Source organism: Gopherus flavomarginatus, chromosome 2, assembly GCF_025201925.1.
Source record: "Gopherus flavomarginatus isolate rGopFla2 chromosome 2, rGopFla2.mat.asm, whole genome shotgun sequence".
Lineage (NCBI taxonomy): Eukaryota > Metazoa > Chordata > Testudines > Testudinidae > Gopherus > Gopherus flavomarginatus.
In genome coordinates this window covers 77,384,381-77,406,801 of record NC_066618.1, presented here as the reverse complement: position 1 = coordinate 77,406,801, position 22,421 = coordinate 77,384,381, and the positions used below count along the sequence as shown (strand labels likewise).

The following is a 22,421-nucleotide window of genomic DNA, read 5'->3' as shown; positions in this document are numbered from 1 at the left end:
TTTATCACGATTAATGTTTGAGTTAATCATGTGAGTTAATGCAATTAACTGAGAGCCCAATTATTATGAAAAAATTACTAAATGTGGGCAAGCAACAATAAAACAGGTTTGTTTGGTTTTTTTGAAAATCAAGGGATCATATGTATATTTTGAACACCATCAAAATTACTAGGTATTGGTAGTCCTTGCTGAGCAAAAAAATATTTATTTATTGAGATAGTAATAACTATATGGAGGGATCAGCTAAGTGCTGGTCTGTTAATGCCTCAGCTATCTCAGAACATCCCTCTGCTTGCCCTAGGTTTGTGTGCACTACCCTTATCTCAGCAGCCAAGTCTTGTGCAATATTGGACTTCCTCATACAGGTGTGATTCCCCTCTACTGAAAAATGGCAAGGTCTTACCAGGCATGGTTCTCTCCTTTTGATGCTTCTTCTCCGCCCCTAGCTATGTGAGCTGTCTTGCCAGTGTTTCTCAATGTGTCTTTCATATTGGCACTGTCGGTCTTCTGAAACCTCTTTTTCTATCAAGCACTACTCAATCATACAGTGTTGTTGCTGTCTTTGATGCGAACATACGGTGTTACAGAGCTAGGAAACTTGGCAACAACACATTGTATATAACTGATGTTCATGTAGTACAATGCAGAAGCTGACCTGAAATGACAAATTATGTAAGGGAAGCAATCAGAATGGTCAAGAAAAGACTGCATTCTCACTGTCCATGGGCAGCTGGGAAAAATGTGAAAGGTAGGTCACAAGTACAGGAGAGTTGTGTACTACCTATAGCTGTGGCCCCCTTTTTAGCTGGCTTGAACCATGTGATCTCGGTCCATCCAGCTGATGATTTTTAGCATGCATGACACTCCTGGCTCTAGGTTACTATGACCCCTGACTTAGGCTACTATGACCCTAAATACCTCTCTCCCTTGAGGGTAGTTTGGGTCTGGCTGGGAGCCATTCATGTGCACTGTCACTCATTGATCCTGCCTCTTGAAGTTCTGGGAGAGGTACTGCCAAAAACACACATGTATGCTAAATAACTTTAAAGCATAGCTGGCCCTATGCATGGTAAGATCTATGGAGTCCAACTGGGGTCCCAACCCATGACTGTGCCCTGTTTGTCAGACCAGCAGTGTTACTGATGTAATGCGGTTGGAAGACTGAAGTTGTGAATTCTAATCCTGGCTCTGCTACTGACCTGCATGTGTGACATTGTTCCTATTTTTGGAAATGGGAAGAGAGGCAGAGAAAGCTAGCTCCATTATGATTATTTGTGTACAGTGGCCACAACTGAGATTTGGGCCCTACTTGTGGGTTATGCACTCTACATATACACAGTAAGAGAGAGTCCCTGCCACCAAGAGTTTACAATCTACGTAGATATTATAAGTAAAGGTAAAAAAAGGTATATATTATCACCATTTTACACGTGGGGTATCGACGTGGAGAGATTAAGTCATTTGCCCAAGGTCATCCAGGAAGTCTGTGGTAGAGCTGATATACTTAGCTTTCCTAGAGGAGTTTTGTGAAGGTAATGTAGTTAGTGTAAGGACTAAGATCACCACTGTCGTCAGACGCTCCTGGTGTGGTGCTCTGCTCTGTTCAATGTTGATATCAATCAGCTGCGTGTGTGTGCTCCCTCTGTGTGCTGTACCAGCTCTGCACAGATTGCTGATACAGTAGACCCTGAGAGAACCCCCAGTGACCACAGACTCTAGTGAGATAGGAAGGCACGTTGGCCAGGTTTATTGTCAAATGAAGCACAGTAATAGTTCCCTCTAGACTTTACAGGACATACTACGATTATGTGTCCCCCCCCAGGCAACAGACTCAGCTCAGTCAGTGGTGGGACTTTCCACTGCCCCCTAGGCTGGATAAAGACATCTACTCAGAGGTGCATTCTTATACAGAGGTACAAACAAGTTACACATCACTCCTGACATATTGAGGTGCAACCTCTCTACATAGTAAGGTGCTGTCTCTCACCTTGTACATGTTGGTTCGAACAAAACAACTCTATCCATCATATTACCCTTTTGGCCCTGTCATTGGGATGGATCAACTTGTTCCTTGTTATCTGTGTGGAATGTTCCAGTATCAGAGTGTCCTGGTACTGTTTATATACTTCTGGTATCCAATATGCTATATAGGTATATGTTTGTGCAACATCAGCCCTTTCCTTGCCAACTTCTGTGAGCAGGGCCTGCCTCTGGCTCACAGTTTAATTTTGCTTTATGGTTAGCAAAGTCTTGACCATTACTTTAGTTCAGGCCTTAGGCCTCATACCGGGCCTCTGATACCAAGGGTTTGTTTCAGTGCCTCATCTTACTACAACCACTGTTAAGATGTACTTTGTTGAAGCTGAAATTTTGTCAAATGTACACTGTAAATGAATTTAAAAAAAAAACAGGTCAGAAAACAGACTTATTTTGTCTGCAACTGAATTCATAAAAAATAACCACACAGAGAAGAAATTTGAAGTTTCCTGATAATTATATACTTCTACATTTTAACATGTGTTGGTTAATGTGTGCTGTTTTAGGAAATGACCGCTTCCTCAGCTGAATTTGCAAAGATTGGTGTTTAAATATGTTTTTAAATGATCAAAAAACAGTACAACACTTGCATAAAATTAAAGGCTGTCATGCATTGCTTTCAAAATCATGTGGGAAGACCTCCATTTAAAAGGACCTATGTCCAGTTTTTCCCTTGATGTTCCAGTGAATAGCAGAGGAGTCAGAGGGCATTTCTGTAGTTGTTTTGGGACCAATGGATTGGAACAACCGATCAAATTTTAGCTATTTGAACATGTTATGGACCTGAAAATATCATATGCAGTAAAATATTCATTATTAATGTGACCATTTTTAATTTACGTAAGAACCATTTTATGTCTGTTATACTCACTACATCACTTGCAGATATTAAACATGAGAACATATAAGCAGGCTGCGTCTCATTGGGGTCAGGGAGTTAGGATTTCTATTTCATATTCAGCACCAGCCATTTCTCAGTTTCAGTTTAAGATGAATTCCAATTTTCTTCAGCCTCTTTTCCTAATTGGAAATATTACAGCATGAATCACTCTTTCAGTTACTTGGCTGGAACATCAAAATGTCATTCTTAACATCCACTCCTGAGCTGCAGGGTAGAACCCTGCTACTTTTGTTTTTGGTTATTTTTGGTTGGTGGTTTTTATTTCATTTTTAAGATGCCCTGCTTGATACTGTCATGCTTAGTAAGCACTTGGTGGGCAGGGTGGTTGGGCAGAGGCATAATGCTTTGTAAGCACTCGCACTCAGACTGCATCTTTTCAGGATTCTGGAAACAACTAGGGGCAGGACGTGGCTCCTGATGAGGCTGCTTCGTGTCAGTCTGCACGTACATTGCTGCCTTAGCTGTCTGACCACAGATTACCCAGCAGAGAGGAATTTTTGAGTGGCATATGGCTGGCATAGCCATGTCCACGTCATCTCCTCCTAACCCTTCCTGTCATGTGGGGCAAATCAGGTATGTGGGAGGGTGAAAAGGCTTGTTCAAAGCATAGTCAAACTTCAGCGATTCCCATCTACTGGAACAGGGACCGTTGCAGCCAGGCACAAGTTAGCGTAGCCCAGAGGCTGCACTATCCTACATCCAGGGGAAGTTGGCTTCTTGCCAACTTTGGGATTTGTGTGTGGTAAAAGAGGTCTGCAGCACCTCAGGCTCTGCACCATAAGGTTCACCTTTGCACTACTACAAACCTGGGGCTGTTGTGTGCGATGCCGGTCTCTAGATAAGTTAGAGCATTTCAAAGGCAAGCACCCTGTCCATGCCCTCTTTCCTCAGGCCATGTCCCCTTCACCAGCAGCAGGGAGAAGATGTGGTGTAGGAGCCACTATGCCAACTCTACAACATTTGAGGATTTCCTTGGCAATGTTATGGTGCCGGAGTGGTGTCATACAGCTGCTTTGGTGCCCTGGGTGGATCACCCAAGTGCAACTTTAAGCACTGTATTAGGGATTCTGACAAACTTTTCATCTGTCATCTTTAGCTGTTCCTTCGTAGCCGGCCTGAGAAATGTGTTTACCACAAAACAATATATATTTGCCTTATCACTGGACAAGCTTTACTTTAATCATGGACATTTACAAAGAAATGATATAAAAAAATCTATATCATGAATGAATTCCCTGGCATACATAACAATGATAATATAGCACAGCATAGATGAAGTTCTAATATTATAGTGTGCAGCATGACAATAACAGCAAGCCAGTGTGCACTGGAGGGCAGACAGTTCAAAATTGAATTTGTCCATTTGTTTTTAATTCACTTCATACAAAAGATGCAGAATACTTTTGGAGGGAGTACTAGCAATTAGTATTTAATACAAGAAAGAATTTTTACAATTTTGAAAGGTTGAATCCATGATTTAAAATTATAATCTATTTAGGATGAATGCAGATGAAGTTAGCGGAATGAATGTTACAATTTGTGATTTACTCTTTTGGGTCAAATCTCGCTCTCCTTACTCACGATACTATTTTATAAGCAATCTGAGCAGGATTTGGAGCTTTATATTTAGATACAAGCTGTGTGCCTCACAGTGCAACCTGTCACCCATCCCCCCTCTAGTTCTGTGTCTTCTGTAAGTAGTAAATCTCCCCAGGATGTTTTATTCTACTCAAATAAATGCTGTTAGAATGTGTCAGCACAAGGCTCCAGTTTTGTTTTGCAGAGTGAGAATACAGCAGCAAAGGTTTTTCTATTTTATGGTAACACAGGATCACATGTTGAACTGTTAATAAGGCTTGCATAGTGAAAAAGATGGTAACATCAAAGAGTATTTTGTTGTGTGTATTGTTTCAACTTTAGGTGCTCACATTTTCTGCTTTCTTTTGAGGAAAATAATATTGATCATAAAAACTGAATGTTGGTTTGAAAATATTTAAGCTTTTGAAGTAGAACATTGTACTTTCAGAATGAAATGTCAGAATTATGTGCTTGATCCTGCTCCCCCTGAAGCCAATGGCTAAATCCCCAGTTGCCTTGAATGGGAGCCGGATCAGGCCCTCTGTTTGTCACAGGCCATCTTGAGCCGTCAGTAATCCTTAATCTCAGATTTAGAGCACTTCTATTTGCTAATGTTTTGGCATTGCTTCTAGCCTTGAGCCATTTACCTGAAATTGCACTTGCTGCTGGTGTACTTTGTGTGCCTTCTCTCTGACTCAGCTTAGAATGCTGCATCCAGCTTTTAAAATGGAAAACAAAGAAGTTTGTCACTATCACACCATCTGTAGATCAGGCGCTTATTATTGCATAAGACCCATATGGGGGAAGATGCTGTTTTAGCACGTGAGCTTCATGTGAAACTCAAAGGGCTTTCTTAGACCCAATGTGTGTGTGTGTGTTTAAAACTCAGTTGTTTAGAAGGGGCTTTGAAAGCCCACTAGAAATACACAATAAAGTAATGCTATTTTGACCATAATATTTGGAATAGTCTCTAAAAGGAAAAGTACAGTTAAAAGCTTTAGGTCTTCATACAGTTTAAAATGACATTGTTGGCTTTGAGGCTTGGAAAAACGGGTATTAAGAGCACACAATTTAAACCAGCTGCCATGTCATTTTAAAGTGAAAACTAAAGGTTGCTCCAAGTCCAGTATTGCCAATCCAGAACATTTTTTAAAAAAGCATGAATTGGGCCCCCAAAAGTCAAAGTAAGGTCCTACTAAATTCACAGTCCATTTTGGTCAATTTCACAGTCAGAGGATTTTAAAAATAGTAAATTTCATTATTTCAGCTATTTAAAGATGAAATTTCATGGTGTTGTAAGGGTCCTGACCAAAAAAAAAAGAAGGATTTTGGGGTGGGAGTAGCATGGTTATTGTAGGAGGGATTGGGGCACTGCTACCCTTACTTTTGCGCCATTGGTGGCAGCGCTGCCTACAGAACTGGGCAGCTGGAGAGCAGCAGCTGCTGGCAGAGAGCCCAGCTCTGAAGACAGAGCCGCCGCCAGCAGCAGGACAGAAGGAAGGGTGGCGTGGCTGGTGGTGGGATGCTGCCTTCAGAAGTGGTCACTCGGCAAACAGCGGCCGCTCTCCGGCCACCCAGCTCTGAAGTAATCACAGAAGTAAGGGTACCGGTACTGCAACCCCCCTTCAATAACCTTGTGACCCCCAATGACCCCTTTTGAGTCAGGACTTCCAAATTGAGAAACGCTGTTCTCTCCCGTGAAATCTGTATAGTAGAGGGTAAAAGCACACAAAAGACTAGATTTCACAGTCTGTGACGCATTTTTCATAGCCGTGAATTTGGTAGGGCCCTAGTCATAAGCTTTGCTTAAAAATTATGAGATTTAAAGAAAAAAAGTTGGGGGGTTTTCCTGGACTTTTAAACTTTAGGGTACATTCTGGTCATGTTTTCATGCTTTGCTCTGTAACCACGAGGGATACAATTTACTATAAAAATCTTAAAAATTGAAATCTCAGATTCTCATGAAAGAGTAGCGGCTGGGGTTTAAAGTAAAACATCATTTTTATAGCAAGTCTTTCAATATTTGTAAGTGTCGCAATACTTTAAGTCCACATTTTGGTCTGCAAAACTCAAACCCAGCCAACACAGAAAATGTGTATATTTAGGGCCAAATTCTGCTTTTGGGTGCAAAAATTTGTGGTTCCTATTAATTTATGTTGAAACCACATCCATATGGTATATTCCAGGCTAGAATTTGGCTCAGAGACCAAAGTGGAAGTCTATAGCCAAAAGCTATTGAGAAATTGATTGAGTAAATGGAGAGCATGTTGTTCTCCAGACTAATTTAAGACTGTACTGAGGGCCAAGTCCTAACCTCCTTACTCAGTGCTTAAAGAAGTAAACTCACATTTAAATGAATGGGAATTTACCTGAATAAGGACTGATGTCCCCTGCAATCTGCACATAACTCTAATCCTTTCTGTGAGGGTGGAGGAAGAAGCAGGAAGGAATCAGCTGTCTGCACAGCATTATCCTCTGCCCCAGGATCTGCAAACATCTGTCTGGGGACTGGTAACCTGTCAGTGCAGAAAGGCAGGGCTGGGAGAACACCTACTGTTACCTTACAACCAAACCCATGGGAAAGTTAGTGCAGAATAAGGCTACACTAACTTTTCTGCAGAGCCCCATGAGGGGTTGTTCTAAGGGCAATAGAAGATGAGGAAGTCCTGGCATCATGTCTCCATTTGGGTTAGGAGATCTGAGGTGGGCCTGATTCAGTGGCACAAGGGTAGCATCGTGGCTTTGGCACAGCCTCTGTTATCCAGGCCTGTCAAGAGAAATTTTGGGCCACGGTACATCATGTTTTCTGGGGCCTCAACTCCTCCCTCTTCACCCCAGTTACAGATTATTCTGAGGGGCCTCAATACAATTGCCCCCCACCCCCTTCTCCACTGTTCATCAGCCCTGCTGACATCTGCAGGTTCTGGGAACAGAACAGGAACTGTCCCCTCCCTCACTTCATTTTTTCTGCTTGGAGAAAATCCTGGTCTCCCAAAAGAGCAGTCTGGGGGAAACTTTGCAATAGCTGGCATCTGAGCTATGCAGGTGGTATGCCTCCCATTTGTGGCCTTCTCAAATCCTAGCCCCAACCCCAGCCCCTGCTCTGTAGATCTAAATGAATGGTGCTGCCTGTGTCGCTCATAGCATCTGTGGAAGAGAGAGGGACAGTATTTTCCTGTGTGTGTGTAAATTCTGTTAACATTTAAGGGGGTCAGACATACATCAAAGGGAGAACTGAATCTAAATCCAAAAATAGTCCCTAATTCCCTGTTCAGTGTGCCCAAAGAGCAGGTAGGTGTCTTCCCATCCTCACTAAACCCAGATCCTGCAAATCTTTTGAAATCTATTAACTTTGTTTTCATAGAGAAAAAACTCAGACTTTTTAAAGCTGGACATTGTGTACAATGCTCCTGCTGAGGTGTGCTCTAAGGCAAGATGGGAATTGACCTATGTGGCTTTCAGCTGAAGATGAGATGGAATATTACTTGCCTGTTAGTGAGGTTCTATGTTGGATCTACAAGAGAACGTGTATCTTTTTAATTAAGTTTGGTACAAGAGGGCATTTTATCAACCTAAATTTACCAATTAAGAGTCATATTCTTCCCTCAGACAGTATTAAAAGTAAAAATAATACATTTATAAATGCACATACTAGCTTCCATTAAAGTTGGCAAGATCATAGGAGGACTGACTGGCCACTTCAGGTCGGAATTTGATCTTATTTGTCCTAATAATGAGAAGAAAATTGAGTAGCTACTTTGTGCCTGCAGAAAGTTAATGTCATGGGATTGAAAGGATTTCTTTATGGACCTACAAACTGCATCTGTATTTCTAGGGTATATTTTATATTTCTTTTGCTTCCTCCATGTGAGAATGTGAATTGTGACTGATATCCAAAGTGAATGTGCTTCATGCTGTCAGGCAGCATGCTGGAAATAGGCAGTCATTTATTTAGGCCAATGTAAAGAGTCACATGTTTGCTTCTGCTGGGAAGTGCAGATAGGAGCAAAAAAGAATTAAAAATGGACAAGAGAGTTGAAAAAATGTGAAGAGGGAAAGTGGTGCTGCCACAGTTTGCTTCCCAATTCCACAGAAGACTAGACAAGCCCCTCTCTGGCAATAATGCAGTGTCCTGGCTAGAAAGCTCTTGATCGTGCCTGAATGGGACCAGTGAACAACCACCTCTTGTAACCCAGTGGTTATTGGCACATAAGTTAATGTGAACCCTTGCAGCATTCACTTTTGTGCAATGCCTGTAGTTTTGTTGTCACTTTGGAGAGGACTTTTTGATTTTACAGGCATAAGCAAGAGAGCCAATGATAGCACTGCTCCTTAAGGAGCCAAACTGTTGATGGGATCATGGAGCAATGTGTAGGAGCAGCTCCTTTGTGGAGCCAGAGCTTTCTTTTCTAGAGATTCCTTCAGTAATATGTAATGATAAAATCCCTCGGGAAATGGGCTGAATTAATGTCTCCGATTTTAAGCCAGTGTTTCTCCATTTATGTCACCGGAATTACTTATGATTTATATAGATTCAAGATCAAAATCAAGTCCAGGTTGATGGACTTGACCTTGGATTTTCTTGCTTTTTTGTTTTGTGTGATTGGAGACAAAATAATCATAAGAGATCTATAGAGTAATGATTTAGCCTAATACATCATGGACTGGCTTGGAAGGATTGATTTTTTTTTTTAAATTGGTAAATGCTGGTAAATGTTTATTTCACTGTACATGCACAAAATGATGAACAAATATATTTGATAAAAATTTACAGAGGCGAAATAAGAAAAATGCTGCTTGCAAACTTACTGAAGTTTCATTTCAGTTTGATTTAAGAATATTTACTTTGTATATTTTGACGTGTGATGTCATCCCATTTTAATGATGACAAAGCTTTAACTTTTTGAATCTTCTAGTTCACTGCCATTAAACACCGCTTAATTTTCCCAAAATTGTGAATATTGAAATTCATAAAAATAGTGAAAAAATATTTTAAAATAAACATCAATATTATCTGTTGAAATTGTGAAAAAAATAAAAATTGAATTTTGTCAAGATTAATAATGGGATATCATTGCATAAATCAACTTCATGCCCTACCATTCCTTCTCATGGTAAAGTCAGTAGTGGAAGGGCTAGCAAACTCAGAAAACCTGGCAGAATTTTTCTCAATGCTTCCTACATGTGGAAGAGGGCTGGGAGCTGAGAGGTGAAGATGCTATACTTAGCCTGTCTCTCTGACTACCTCATCCCTTTTTCCCCTTCACCTTCAGACTCATAGAATGTGCAGTCTACAATCTTTACCCCAAGTTCCTCTCCCCCAACTTCATCTTGGATCCTCCTCAAACCAGATTTCTGTCCTCTCCACTCCACCAAAACTGTTCACATGAAGGTCCCTTATGACTTCTTCCTACTCAAATCTCAGGGTCTCCACTTCATTCTCATTTTTCTTGACCTCCCTGCCGCATTTTGATAGTGCTGACCACTCCCTCCTGCTTGAGATGATGTCCTCTTTTGCCCTATTGAAGTACCGGGTTGCCTGCCACATCTCTGGCTGTACTTTGTGTCTCGTTTGGTTAGTAGTCTTCCTCTCCATCACTTTCCGATGGGAGTTCCCACAGGGCTCTGCCCTAGATCCTGTCTTCACTCTGTGCTCCCTATCTATGGGCAACCTTAACCACTCACATGGCTTTAATTACCACTTCTGCACCCATGAATAGCCGCAGAACTACCTGTCCACTTCTGGCCTGTCTTTGTCTGTTCAATCTCACATCTCAGCCTATTGCTCTGATATCTCCTGAATGTGTCACCCTCTACTTTATGCTCATCTCAGCCAAAATTGGACTCCTGGTCTTCTCTCATGAGATAAATAAGTGAAGCAGGTAAGTAGATGCCTTAGTCAGCTAGTTTCCTAGTGATATAAAAGCAGTGTGGCTTCAGGAAAAATCTATATGTGGGGATGATGACAAGGGCTTTGTGGATCACCTCAGGAAGTGCATCCATTGTATAGGGTGGTAGGAAGAAAGTATTGAGATGGTTGTGGGAGAAGTGGACAAGCAAGATACGACATCATTGGAGAACAGATCAGATGTAGGGTGATATGATGAGATCAGGGGAAGAGTAGAGTTGGGAAGGGGCTTTGACAGCAATTGCGAGAAGCTTGAACTTGATGCAGTGGAGAAGGGGGAACTGGTGAAAGAATTGAAGGAGAGGGACAATGGTGGTGTGATCAGAACAATCAGGCTAGATGTTGGGAGGGAGGGAGTTAGGAGCATAAGCATGCTGGAAATGATGCTGGGAATTTCTCCATGAGGAAAGAAAAAGGGCTGAATGGTGGAGGAAAGGTCAGAGGAGAAAGAAACCTAGTGTGCTTAATATGGAGTTAATAAGCCAGGTGCTTGTCACCTCCCACATCTTTTTTTATTTCAGGCTTTGTGCTCTTCAGGGCAGGGACTATGTCTTCCTCTGTATACTATGACCAATTCTGTGCCCACAATTCAAGAAACATGTTGATTATTTGGAGAGGGTTCAGAAAAGAGCCATGAGAATGATTAAAGGATTAGAAAACCTGCCTTATAGTGAGACACTCAAAGAGTTCAATCTATTTAGCTTCACAAAGAACGAGTTAAGAGCTGACTCGATTAACTTATAAGTACCTATATGGGGAACAAATATTTAATAATGGGCTCTTCAATCAACGGGATCTTCAATGGACAGAAAAAATCCAATGGCTGGAAGTTGAAGCTAGTCATATTCAGACTTCAAATAAGCTGTACATTTTCAATGGTGAGAGGACTTAACCATTGGACCAATTTACCAAAGTTTGTGGTGGCTTCTATATCGCTGACCATTTTAAAATGAAGGTTGGATGTGTTTCTAAAAGATCTGCTCTAGGAATTATTTTGGGTAAGCTCAATGGCCTGTGTTATACAGGAGGTCAGATCAGATGATCATAATGGTCCCTTCTGTCTGTCTAATCTAAAAATTAATGAAATTAGATCATTTCTATTTTTAAAGCTGTTCCCTTCCTATTCTAGGGTCTAATTTTGCATTCTTAATGCATGCAAAGATCCATGGCAATTGTTTCCCCAAGGACTTCATTAATTACACTGGGCTATGTGTACAGAGTTTAATACATTGTCAGTAGTGAGAGATTGCTTTTTTCCAGCTTATGATTTAGCTCAGTGGCTCTCAACCTTTTCAGACTACTATTCTCCTTTCAAGAGTCTGACTTGTCTTGCGTACCCCACATTTTACCTCACTTAAAAACGTACAAAATCAGACATAAAAATACAAAAGTGTCACAGCACACTAATACTGAAAAATTGCTGACTTTTTTATTTTTACCTTATCATTATAAAATAAATCAGTTAGAATATAAATATTGTACTTACATAGTATACAGAGCAGCATAAACAAATAATTGTCTAGGAAATGTTAGTTTGTACTGACTTCAGGAGTGTTTTTATGTAGCCTAGGCAAATATCTGAATGAGTTGATGTACCCCCAGGGGTACATATATCTCTGATTGAGAACCACTGATTTAGCTGCTCAGGCATCACTTTAGCCAAGTTGTATTTCTTTTACAGTTGATAGTAATAAACAGGAAATATTCCAGAGGATGAAGAATGCTGTCTTGGTGAATGGTGTCGTTCTGAATGGCCCGATAACAGATTCAAAAGCAGGAGAAAAATTTGTAGAAGATGCCTGTAAGATCATAATGGAAGAGGTCATACAGAAAGCTGCTGATGTAACAGAGAAGGTAAAGCCTTGGAATCAGTTTGAAAATATATTGTAATAGATATGAGTGATTAAAAACTTTAGCTTTCCAAGACAGCTGAGTTTTATAGCACATAAATGGCATTGAACTTGCTTTTAGTGTGTGGTTATGTTTTGAAATAAAATATAGCTGTCTGGATTTTAAAATGTGGCATCATGAAACCTTTTAATAACAATTAAATTAAATTAAAATATACATTTGCAAGAAAATGTTTCCTACATTACTTTGAAATGCCTTTTTTTTTGTCTTGGGGCCAAATTTAGCCTTGAGTTTGCTGAGCCTGCAGGAGCATTTGTGTCAGAGATGGATTCAACCCTGAGGAAGGGTGGCTATGGTACCACTGGAGGAGGGCAGCATTACAGACTTGTCTGGGTTCCATAGTGCACTTATTTGCAGAGGCTATTTGAGAGAGGTGCTGGACAGGTAGGCCTTGCCCATTTGTGGGCTGCATGAGCCAGCTCCATGCCCCTGGCACAACAGCATTTGAAGACACTGCGATTTCATGAGGGTTGCTGAAGGCAGAATTTGGTCTACGGGTTTATTATGCCTAATAAAGATATACAAAGCAGAAGCAACTCATCTTGGTTTCCAGATTCCAGGTTGAGTTTGCAGCTCCAGCAGTTAGAAAAATAATCTTTTTGCTTTTAACCGGAGCAAGTTTGAGCAGGGAGTCCCTGAGACACAGTAAAAATAGGATCCCATGAGGCCATTTTTACAGAGTTGCTGTTGAGAGTAGTGCTGCTCTTTTAAGTGCAATTTTCTTGCTTTGGAAACCATTACCTTACAGAATCCATTGGTGAGTGAGGTTATATTACCATAACATTTGTCTTCACCAACATGTATTAATTGCTGGCATTTCCCCCATCATTAGGTTTGTGAATGGCAGCCTCCTGAAAAACTGAAAAAACTTCTCGATCTGGAAATGAGGGAGACTGGAGAGCCCCATCAGAGACTCTTGCAACTTTGCCAGGACATTATTCGATACAGCGTCAAAACTAGTAGGAATTTGAGTTCTAATTGTGTTACCTTATTACCTTCAAAAACTCTGAAGTCAGGGTATTTTCTCCTAAACTTTGTTACCCTTCAGGAAACAAGGTGACTTTTTGCTATGTCAACATTTTCTACGTGCCTGTAACCATATGAAAGCATATGAATGCTTTCATTGGCTGTTCTATAGCTGTTTGCGTAAATGCTGGCATAAGTAATTCTTCTCTCCTTCATATCTAGTCCTTATTGTAAAATAAGAGTATCATACCTGCCAAGCTACCTGGATCCTCACAGTGATCAGATGGATTTCTGAGAGGGACTAAAATCTGTATGATGACATTAAAAAACCCTTCAAGGGATTACCGTTGATGTTAATGGGAGACTCTGCTATTCTAAAGTCTCCTGAAAGACACCTTTGGCCTCTAGACAGGTATGGAATATGATATAACAATTTACCAAATCAGGCAGGAGAAAGACCTTTATGAATCCCCAAGACCTTTGCATAGGACTTCCTGCTGTCTGGTTGGTGAGTAGTGATGTCATAGTCACTGCCATTTAATGCAGCTAAGGCAAGGTTAAGTCAGCCTGTTGGTCAAGAATGGCACTGCGTTTACTGTTAACGTATAGCAACCAGTCTGTTTGCAAAAGGAAAGTCAAAACCTTAATGTATGCTTTAAATCACTTTTTAAATGTAATCAGGTGACTGAGTGTGGTATATACTGGCTATTTCACAAATGCATACAAATTTCACCTGGAGCATAATCCTGCTATGTGCTGAATATCCCCTTGTAAAATTCTGGTCAGCCCCAATTCCTGCTCAAGACAATAGGGGATGAGTGCTCAGCATCTCAGAAAAGGCGCCCAGCACCTTGCAGGATTGACCCCACTCAGGTAACCTTGATGAAAAGCATTCTGTATAACCAAATATCAACAGAAAGAAATGAGTAACATCTGTTTAGGAAATAGGGTGGTGTATCAAAAGCCTAGTTCGAATTGCAGAAGCATAGCTACGTATCCTATACTCACAGTGTATTTCAGAAGGTGTGAAGAACGTTTGATATACATTACTGGGTATGTTTCCTGCTAAAGATGCTGTTGTTACAGAATAAAAAATAATTTTGAGAGTGAGCATATGTTTTTTTTGAAGAACACAGAAATTAGCAGTGCTTATCTGAAGAGTCACATGCAATATTAATATGCAGATGTCATTACAACATCAGTGGAATATATTATCTTCATTTTGTAATTTTTATTTACATTTTCAGTTGTTGCACTGTGCCACCTTAGAAAATGAATTAAATACAAAAGCAAGATGCACAAGTAATGTAACCCTAACTATAAAAGCTACCAGACGCTTCAGATTTAAGGCTTCTAGTCTGTCATGAATTCACCCTGTTTTATAATACCTAGTTACAATGTGGTGAACTATAATCCAGATGGTAGCAGACCCTGAACTGAATTGATTTTATGATGAAAACTTTTAGATTATTTTAACATAATTTCTCATTATTGTTATATATTTAATGGTGCAGCACCCCCAAGGTAAAAGACAGTTTCTCTCTTTCTCTATATCTCAGAAATTTTGGTAAAAGAAAGAAACACAATTTTAAAAAAGGAAACATTTAGAAAAGCGTTTCCAGAGAGGCTGGCTCTTTAAAGTAATTTAACAGGGAAATTAAAAAAACAAAAAACTTCCCCGCAGGTTGGCAGGGAGGAGTACGAAAGAAGAACATTGATGGGGTAAATGAAAATTATCTATAATATCATTCCATTTGTGTTCAAATCCTGCTTGCAGTACTCACCTGAATAGTCCAACTCACACAAGTAGTCTCACTGCAATATGAGAAATGACCAATGAGGATTGGACAATCATATCTTAAATAAGTAAAGTTGAGTGCAGGGTTAAAATGGAAAGTGAAATTTAGGAAGTCAAATGTAGAGTGCAGAGTCAGACTGCCCTCAACTCCTGCCTCGCAAGATGAATCTGTAGGTGTAAATTCTAGAACTGGTCAGAAAATGGTGATTTTTTTTCAGCAGAAAATATAAATGAAAATGGGAAATTTTTTGTTAAAATTTTCAGTGGAAATTTTTTTTTTGGGGGGGGATTCAAAACTGAAACTGGTACTTTCTATGAAAGTTTTTGTTTAAACTAAACCAAATTTTCCTTCAGAAGTTTCAGCAGGAAGTTTTCAAGCAGTCTTAATAAATTCACCCCTATGAAGAAGGCCAGCAGGAGACATAGGTGCTATTTAAGTCCCACTTACACCTTGTTTGAGCACAGTTACAAATTTCACCCTTTGTGAAAAGTTTGGCCAATCTGGGGAAAGAAGAGAACATCACAGGGACACTAAAGGGATAATCAAGTAAAATGCTGCTGTTTGGCCATGTAGTATGTTTTAAGCTATATACCTGCATCGTGTGGTCATGCAGTAGAGATGCTGTTGTGTTTATTTTCACTTGTGAAGTATACTGGAGTATTTATGTTTCATTTTTAAATCTGCAGATCATCCAAGATTTTTCAATCAGTTGTATGCTGGTATTGATTATTACTCTTTAGTGGCTCGTTTCATTACAGAAGCATTAAACCCAAGTGTGTAAGTGTATCTCTTTTGTACTCGTTGAGATGACCCTGGAACACTATAGTAACATTCCAGATTTTTTTAAAATTATGACTATCCACTTCAGGTTTCTGTTTACAGTAACACAGAGGACTTTTAGCAGGAACCTAGGGATAATAACAGAGTTTGGTTCTGTATCACATAACCATATACTTCAACAGAAACTTGGCCAAGCTGTTGGAGCCTTTTTCAGTCTGTGGGTCTTAATTTAGGAGTAAAGATCCCCCACTGAAGGGCTTTTGTTTGTCATCTCTTTTACCTGTAAATTTATTCTTATTTAGGGGATCTAGGTATGCTATTTAGACATGCTTTTAAAAACAAACTTATTCAGATAAAGGCTGTCCTCTCAATGAGCAGGACTTCGATCTCACTTCCATCAGTGTAAATCCGAGGTAACTTCAGGGGTGGTGTTTGGGATTTATGCCATTATAATGGAGATCAAATATGCTCCTGGGTGTTCAAGGTGCAGCTAGTACAAATGTTATTTTTTGTTTTCATAGTGTTTGTTTGGTATGAAGTGTTAAATTGATTCATTTTTCTTTCTTGGCATCCCGAAGTTATATGCCCTTAAATAAACATTTCCCATTTTGGGACTGATATTTTAAAGTTGATCCAAAGTTAGGACTGATGTTAGCTGAACTGTTGTAAGCATGCTCAATAGAGTCCTTCAGCCACCTTCAGTATTTGCTCCACATAGTATTAAGTATGGGCACCACAATGAATTTGCACAAATGTTATATATGTATATGTCCAAGCAATACGGGGAAGATAAAACCGAAGTCTACGGTCCAAGTACGATTGCTTCAGGTAGGGAGAGCTTTCAGTGTTTTGAGTGCCAAACTACAGAAGCAACAGGAGCTCCTACAGTTCAGCACCCACAAAAATTTGTCTAGTTACATTCATGGATGTTATGTTTTCCATACATATTTTCAACCTGAGTGACTTCTGTTTTTGATGAAGAGAGTAACACACTAAAAAAAGCACAAAAGTAAAGTCTCCATGAGAGAGCACAGTGTGTGTATCTCCTCTGAAACAGTCTGCACTGAACTGAACACAAATGGCGTCCTGGTTGGGCAGGCAGATGTAAAGGTGTAGTAAACAAAAGGATAACTTACATAAAATGGGTAATTAACCCCAGTAGCGTATGGTTTTATTAGTTGTTATTCACTTAATCTGAGTCAAATGACTGAAATCCCTATGCATTGCTTTGAAAATGTAAAAGTCAGTGTCATGATGCTATTAGGAACAGAGTAAATTGACATACTGGATTAGACCTTTGGTATATTGAAATCCAGCACCAGATGCTTCAGAGGAAGGTGCAAGAAATCACGCAGTAGATTGATGTGGGATAAACTGCCATGGAGGGAAGTTTCCTCCTAACCTCATAGTTAGAAATTAGCTTAAACCCAGAAGCATGAGATTTTATCTTCCTCTCAAAACTTTTTTTATCATTAACATTATAAACTCTGGATATTCTTATCTATATAAATCTCCAGTCCCTCTTTGAATCTTGCTAAATTCTTAGTCTCTGTGATGTCCTGTGACCATGAGTTCTGCAGTCTATTGCCAATCATGATACTTTTATATTTATTCAGATATACATATGAGGTGTCCCCCGTGTTTTTGTTAGTGGAAGAAGCAGTCCTGAAGAGAATGATTGAATTCATAGGCTGGAAAGAAGGTGATGGCATATTTAATCCAGGTAAGAAAACAGCCTTCCATCTTCCGAATTTCAAACTAACCTATAGAAACTGCAGAGAGCTACAGATTAAGAATTTTTGATTATTTAGCATGTCTAGTATACTGAAAAAAGCATACAAAATCAGATGACGCAAGGACTTTTAGCTTTTAATAAAGTTATTTTACCCAAGCTTCTAGACCAGGGGTGGGCAAACTTTTTGGCCTGAGTGCCGCATTGGGTTTCGTAAATTGTATGGAGGGCTGGTTAGGGGAGGGATTCGTGGCCCAGCCCCCAGCTCTGTGTCACCTGGCTGGAGCCCGGCCATGCCCTTGCCGCCACCACACAGGACAGAGAGCAGGTGAGGCTGGGCTCTGAACCTGTGCTGCCCCAGGAGCTCACAGCCCCGCCGCCCAGAGCTCTGCGGCAGAGCAAGCGAGCTGAGGCTGCGGAGGAGAGGGAACAGCAGGGGAGGGCCTGGGGGCGAGCCTCCTGAGCCAGGAGCTTGAGGGCTGGGCAGGACTGTCCTGCGGGCCAGATGTGGCCCGTGGGTCATAGTTTACCCATCTCTGTTCTAGACCGTCATAATAAAAATTCTGTGAATCTGTACAGTCACATGAAATGAAAGCAGCTGTATGGCTCAATTAACAAAAAATTGCACAGAATGAATTTTAGAGCCCCTGGTATTGAAGCCCACCCAGTTTTCTTTAATATCAACCCTAAGATCACCTTCAGTGACCTGAGTGGGCACCAGTCTCAGGCTCCAGTTCTCTGTCACTATGAGCTAATCTACTCAGACTGATTTTGGAGTAAGACTATGCCATTTAAAGTGGTCATAGTTTCAGAGGCCCACAAGTGCTTTACAAAATACATTGAGCAGGAGGTCTTCAAGCAATGTATTAGTTGTTATGGGCCACATTGTATAGTTTGCTTAGAGCCTGGTGCTGAGATGTGGGGTGAAGTTGTACAGCCTCAGAGGGTGATTGTGCCTCTGAAGCGTGTAGGAGGGGTGCATATACTGCACCACCCTGCAGTACTCCCTTCTGTATGGCTGGCCAGCTCCACTGACTGCTATGAAGGGGACAGCCTTTGAGCTGGTTGTCAGTCCTAGCATAGGGCTGTGTTTGTGCGTGTTCCTTGTGCAAGATGCCTGATCCACGCACCCACACGAAGGTCAGGCACAATGCACCCTGCGTCTTACATCTTTGTATCAGTGTGTATCATGTACAACTTGTGCTCATCCAGCACATTTCCTGAAGGTCATTCCTGGTTACTCTTCTCTTCTGCCAGCATCTTTGTAACTATCTGCATGAAAGCCAGTCAATAGTGTGACAGGGTACGCCTCTGTGTACACTGCCTACATTTTGGGTGTCAATGTTTATCTTAGTAGGAGTGACTTGCGCAAACTCCTTTTGGTGTGATACTGTTTTGAAATGATATGAGCAGGTAGACCATGAAATAGTTCTGGTTAATTTTTTTTAAAGGCTACATTTTAATACTCTTTTTGTTTTGTTTAAAAAGTAGCAATATTGTCAATTTATTTTAGCTACAGGTGCACAGGGAGAATGGAATGTAACAATTTATTCCCAAAGTTTTCTGTACCAAATTATTAGCATCAAGATACCAAGCTGTAAGATTCTCCAACCTGTTTCCTGTGAAAAAGAAGCAAACGTAAACATATAGTTAGTGGAAGGGATGAGAAGTAGTTAATGTATCCCACCAATAAGTGGTATAAAAGTAAATTAACCATAATTAAAGACATTGGAAATTTGTGGGAAATTATACCAAATTTGTGGATTTTTTTGTCCTAGATTCTGTGCATACTTTTAGAAAAACCTCTGGCTTATTCTGCAGATTTTTTTTAAAGGAAATTTACTCAAAATATATCTGAGGTTCTTTAGTACATTATCTAAAAGGTTCTTTAGTACATTAATTGTATCTTTATTTTCTAGCTTCCATAAAACTGAATTTTTATATAAGCCAATCTTGCCTCTAAAAAATCCCATCTGTTTCCTTGAGCTCTTCCATTTCCCTTCCAGATCTTCTCCCAGAGATCTTCTGTTCCTTCCAGTTCCTCCTAATTGTCTCTTTCCCCTTTTTCCTTTCCAAATGGATTGAGACCTGGTTGCCTGAGGGACCGTCTCTCTTTCCGTGGTGTACTGCCACAAATGAGATTAGCAAAGGCGCTGGAGCTCCCACAATGTATACAAGAAGAAACTGGTGGCCAGGTATCCTCTGTGAGGACTTCTTGGTTTCCGGACTCATTCCCCTGCCATTTGGTCCACTACAGCCCAGATATGTTAACCTTCCAAGCAAGCAGCAAAACCTCCTTTTCTTCTCTCATCTCCCAGGCTGTTGAGTAAGGACTGGGCTATGATGGATCTATTTACAGGCTAGTTTTGTGGTTTTAATTTATGGGCTAGGTGCCCACAGCACAAGATGAGCACCAGGAGTTACTTATTGGTTTGAATTTCTAAAATATAATAAATGAATATGTTGTTTTGTGTGTGTTTTTTGTTTTTTACAGGTGGTTCTGTTTCTAATATGTATGCTATGAACTTAGCTAGGTATAAATATTGTCCTGACGTAAAGGAAAGGGGGCTTTCAGGGCTGCCAAGACTGGTGCTGTTTACATCAGAAGAGGTAAAGAAATTGCACCCATCTTCATTATAGACTTTTTATTAATGAACTTTTTTTTTCTTTTGCATATGCTGTACATTTCCATTGTGTGTCTAATGCTGTTCCAAGCATAATAAAAGAGTCATCATTATACAGTAGGAAACATGGTGTGTAGAGATGGCTGGTGTTGAATTCTCTCTGCACAGATAAACTCTCCATCTCCTGGCAATCTCTGGTGTTGGGAAAAGGAGAGGTTGTGGTGAAACAGAGCTCCTCTGTCTGATTTCCCACTGACATAACGTCCAGCAGGAACATACCTCGGTAGTGCAAGTTAAAGCTGCTATCCTGCAGCTTCAGCTTATGCTGGGGCCAGGCAATCAATAGTCAGAAAGCTACCACTGACTCCCTGGCGCCTACCCCCCGCCCCCCACCTGCTTCTCCACTGGCTCTGAGCACAGCTTGGCTGCAGTGGAGAATCAAACCCAACAAAGAGAATCCTGGCAAAACCTTTCACTGAAGCTCTCTAAACAAGGCTGCTTTAATAACCTACTTTAAAGAATCTGAAAACTTCTTCCTGTTTTAAAGCTTTCAAACACAACATATGCAAAATTCAGGTGGGAGACTGTAGTAGGAGGGATGCCCACCGGCACTAATTCTCTGTCAGAGCTTCAGCCTTTAATTAGAGCCTCTCTTCTCCCACCTACATCTCTGCCCCTTGGGTTTTGTGACCTTCACAACCCTTTAAACAAACTAGGTTGAGTATAGTTGTGTTTTGAGATTAGATTGGCACAGGTGGTATAATTATTATTACTATTACTTCTGTTACAATAGCAGCTAGAAGCTCCAGTGGAGATCTAGGCCCCATTTTGCTTGGAAATACATACAGTTGATCTAACTTACGTCACTCAGGGGTGTGAGAAAAACACCTCCCCCACAAGCGACACAGGTTACAGTGACCTAAGCACTGTCTCCTGCCAACATAGCTTCTGCCTCTTGCAGAGGTGGAGAATTATGTCTACGGGAGAGCACTCTCCCATCAGCATAGAATGTCTTTACCAGACTGCGCCGATGTAGCACTTCTAATATAGACCTGCTCTCAGACTTTAAGGCCAGAGGGGACCATTGTGACCATCTAGTCTGATCTCCTGCACATTGCAGGGCACAGAACCTCCCCCACCAACTCCTGTAATAGACTCCTAACCTCTAGCTGAGTTACTGAATTCCTCAAATCATGGTTTAAACACTTCAAGTTATAGAGAATTCACCATTTACCCTAGTTTAAACCTGCAAGTGACCTGTGCCCCATGCTGCAGAGGAAGGCAACCCCTGCCCCAGGTCTCTATCAATCTGACTTGGGGAAATTCCTTCCCAACTCCAAATATGACAATCAGTTAGACCCTGAGCATGTGGGCAAGATCGACCAGCCAGACGCCTGGGAAAGAATTCTCTGTCGTAACTCAAAGCCCTCCCCATCTAGTGTCCCATCCGTTGGTGATATTTGCTGCTAGCACTCACAGGTTGGCTACATGCCATTGTAGGCAGTCTCTGCTCTTTTGTTGTAAGGTAAAGTAAGTTTAGATAACATGCACTCTAACTCAAGAAGATAGAAAATCCTTAGCTACTTGAAATAATGGTGGTTTAATGGAGGAAACTGCATGTACCTTTGCTGGACAGTTCCTCAGTGACACTTGAGATAACAGCAGCAGAAAAATTGTTAGTATTCTGCCTTCCTGAGTTTTAGCTGGTGTTTCTGAACCTGTAATACATAACTGAGTACAACTCACACTACAGTCATTAACCACATTTTAATCATTTTTCCTTTTCATTATATTTGAGTCTTATCTGATTTTGTTCAGGAATAAGAACATTCTGGTGGGCCAGAAAGATGAGAATGCAATGGAATTGAGACTAAGAGAAGAAAAGAACTGCAGGAGAAATTGCAATGAATACTTTAATGCTGTAAAAGAAGCAAAGAGTCCTGTGGCACCTTATAGACTAACAGACGTTTTGGAGCATGAGCTTTCGTGGGTGAATACCCACTTCGTCAGATGCATGTAGTGGAAATTTCCAGGGGCAGGTATATATATATGCAGGCAAGCTAGAGATAATGAGGTAGTTCAATCAGGGAGGATGAGGCCCTGTTCTAGCAGTTGAGGTGTGAAAACCAAGGGAGGAGAAACTGGTTTTGTAATTGGCAAGCCATTCACAGTCTTTGTTTAATCC

The 22,421-nt window shown here is 40.7% G+C and overlaps 2 protein-coding genes across 2 annotated transcripts in view; one reads left to right on the top strand and one right to left on the bottom strand.

The window, feature by feature from the left end:
• The window catches only part of GPD1L (glycerol-3-phosphate dehydrogenase 1 like), an 844,690-nt gene that overhangs the window by 627,720 nt on the left and 194,549 nt on the right, over positions 1-22,421 (bottom strand). The gene's annotated exons all lie outside the window — the stretch shown is intronic.
• Positions 1-22,421, top strand: part of GADL1 (glutamate decarboxylase like 1) — a 132,986-nt gene that overhangs the window by 16,280 nt on the left and 94,285 nt on the right. The window contains exons 2-6 of the mRNA XM_050938467.1: positions 12,106-12,278; positions 13,168-13,294; positions 15,787-15,877; positions 17,497-17,603; positions 20,107-20,222. Coding sequence (XP_050794424.1) covers positions 12,106-12,278; positions 13,168-13,294; positions 15,787-15,877; positions 17,497-17,603; positions 20,107-20,222 — 614 coding nt within the window. The remainder of the gene's footprint in view (positions 1-12,105; positions 12,279-13,167; positions 13,295-15,786; positions 15,878-17,496; positions 17,604-20,106; positions 20,223-22,421) is intronic.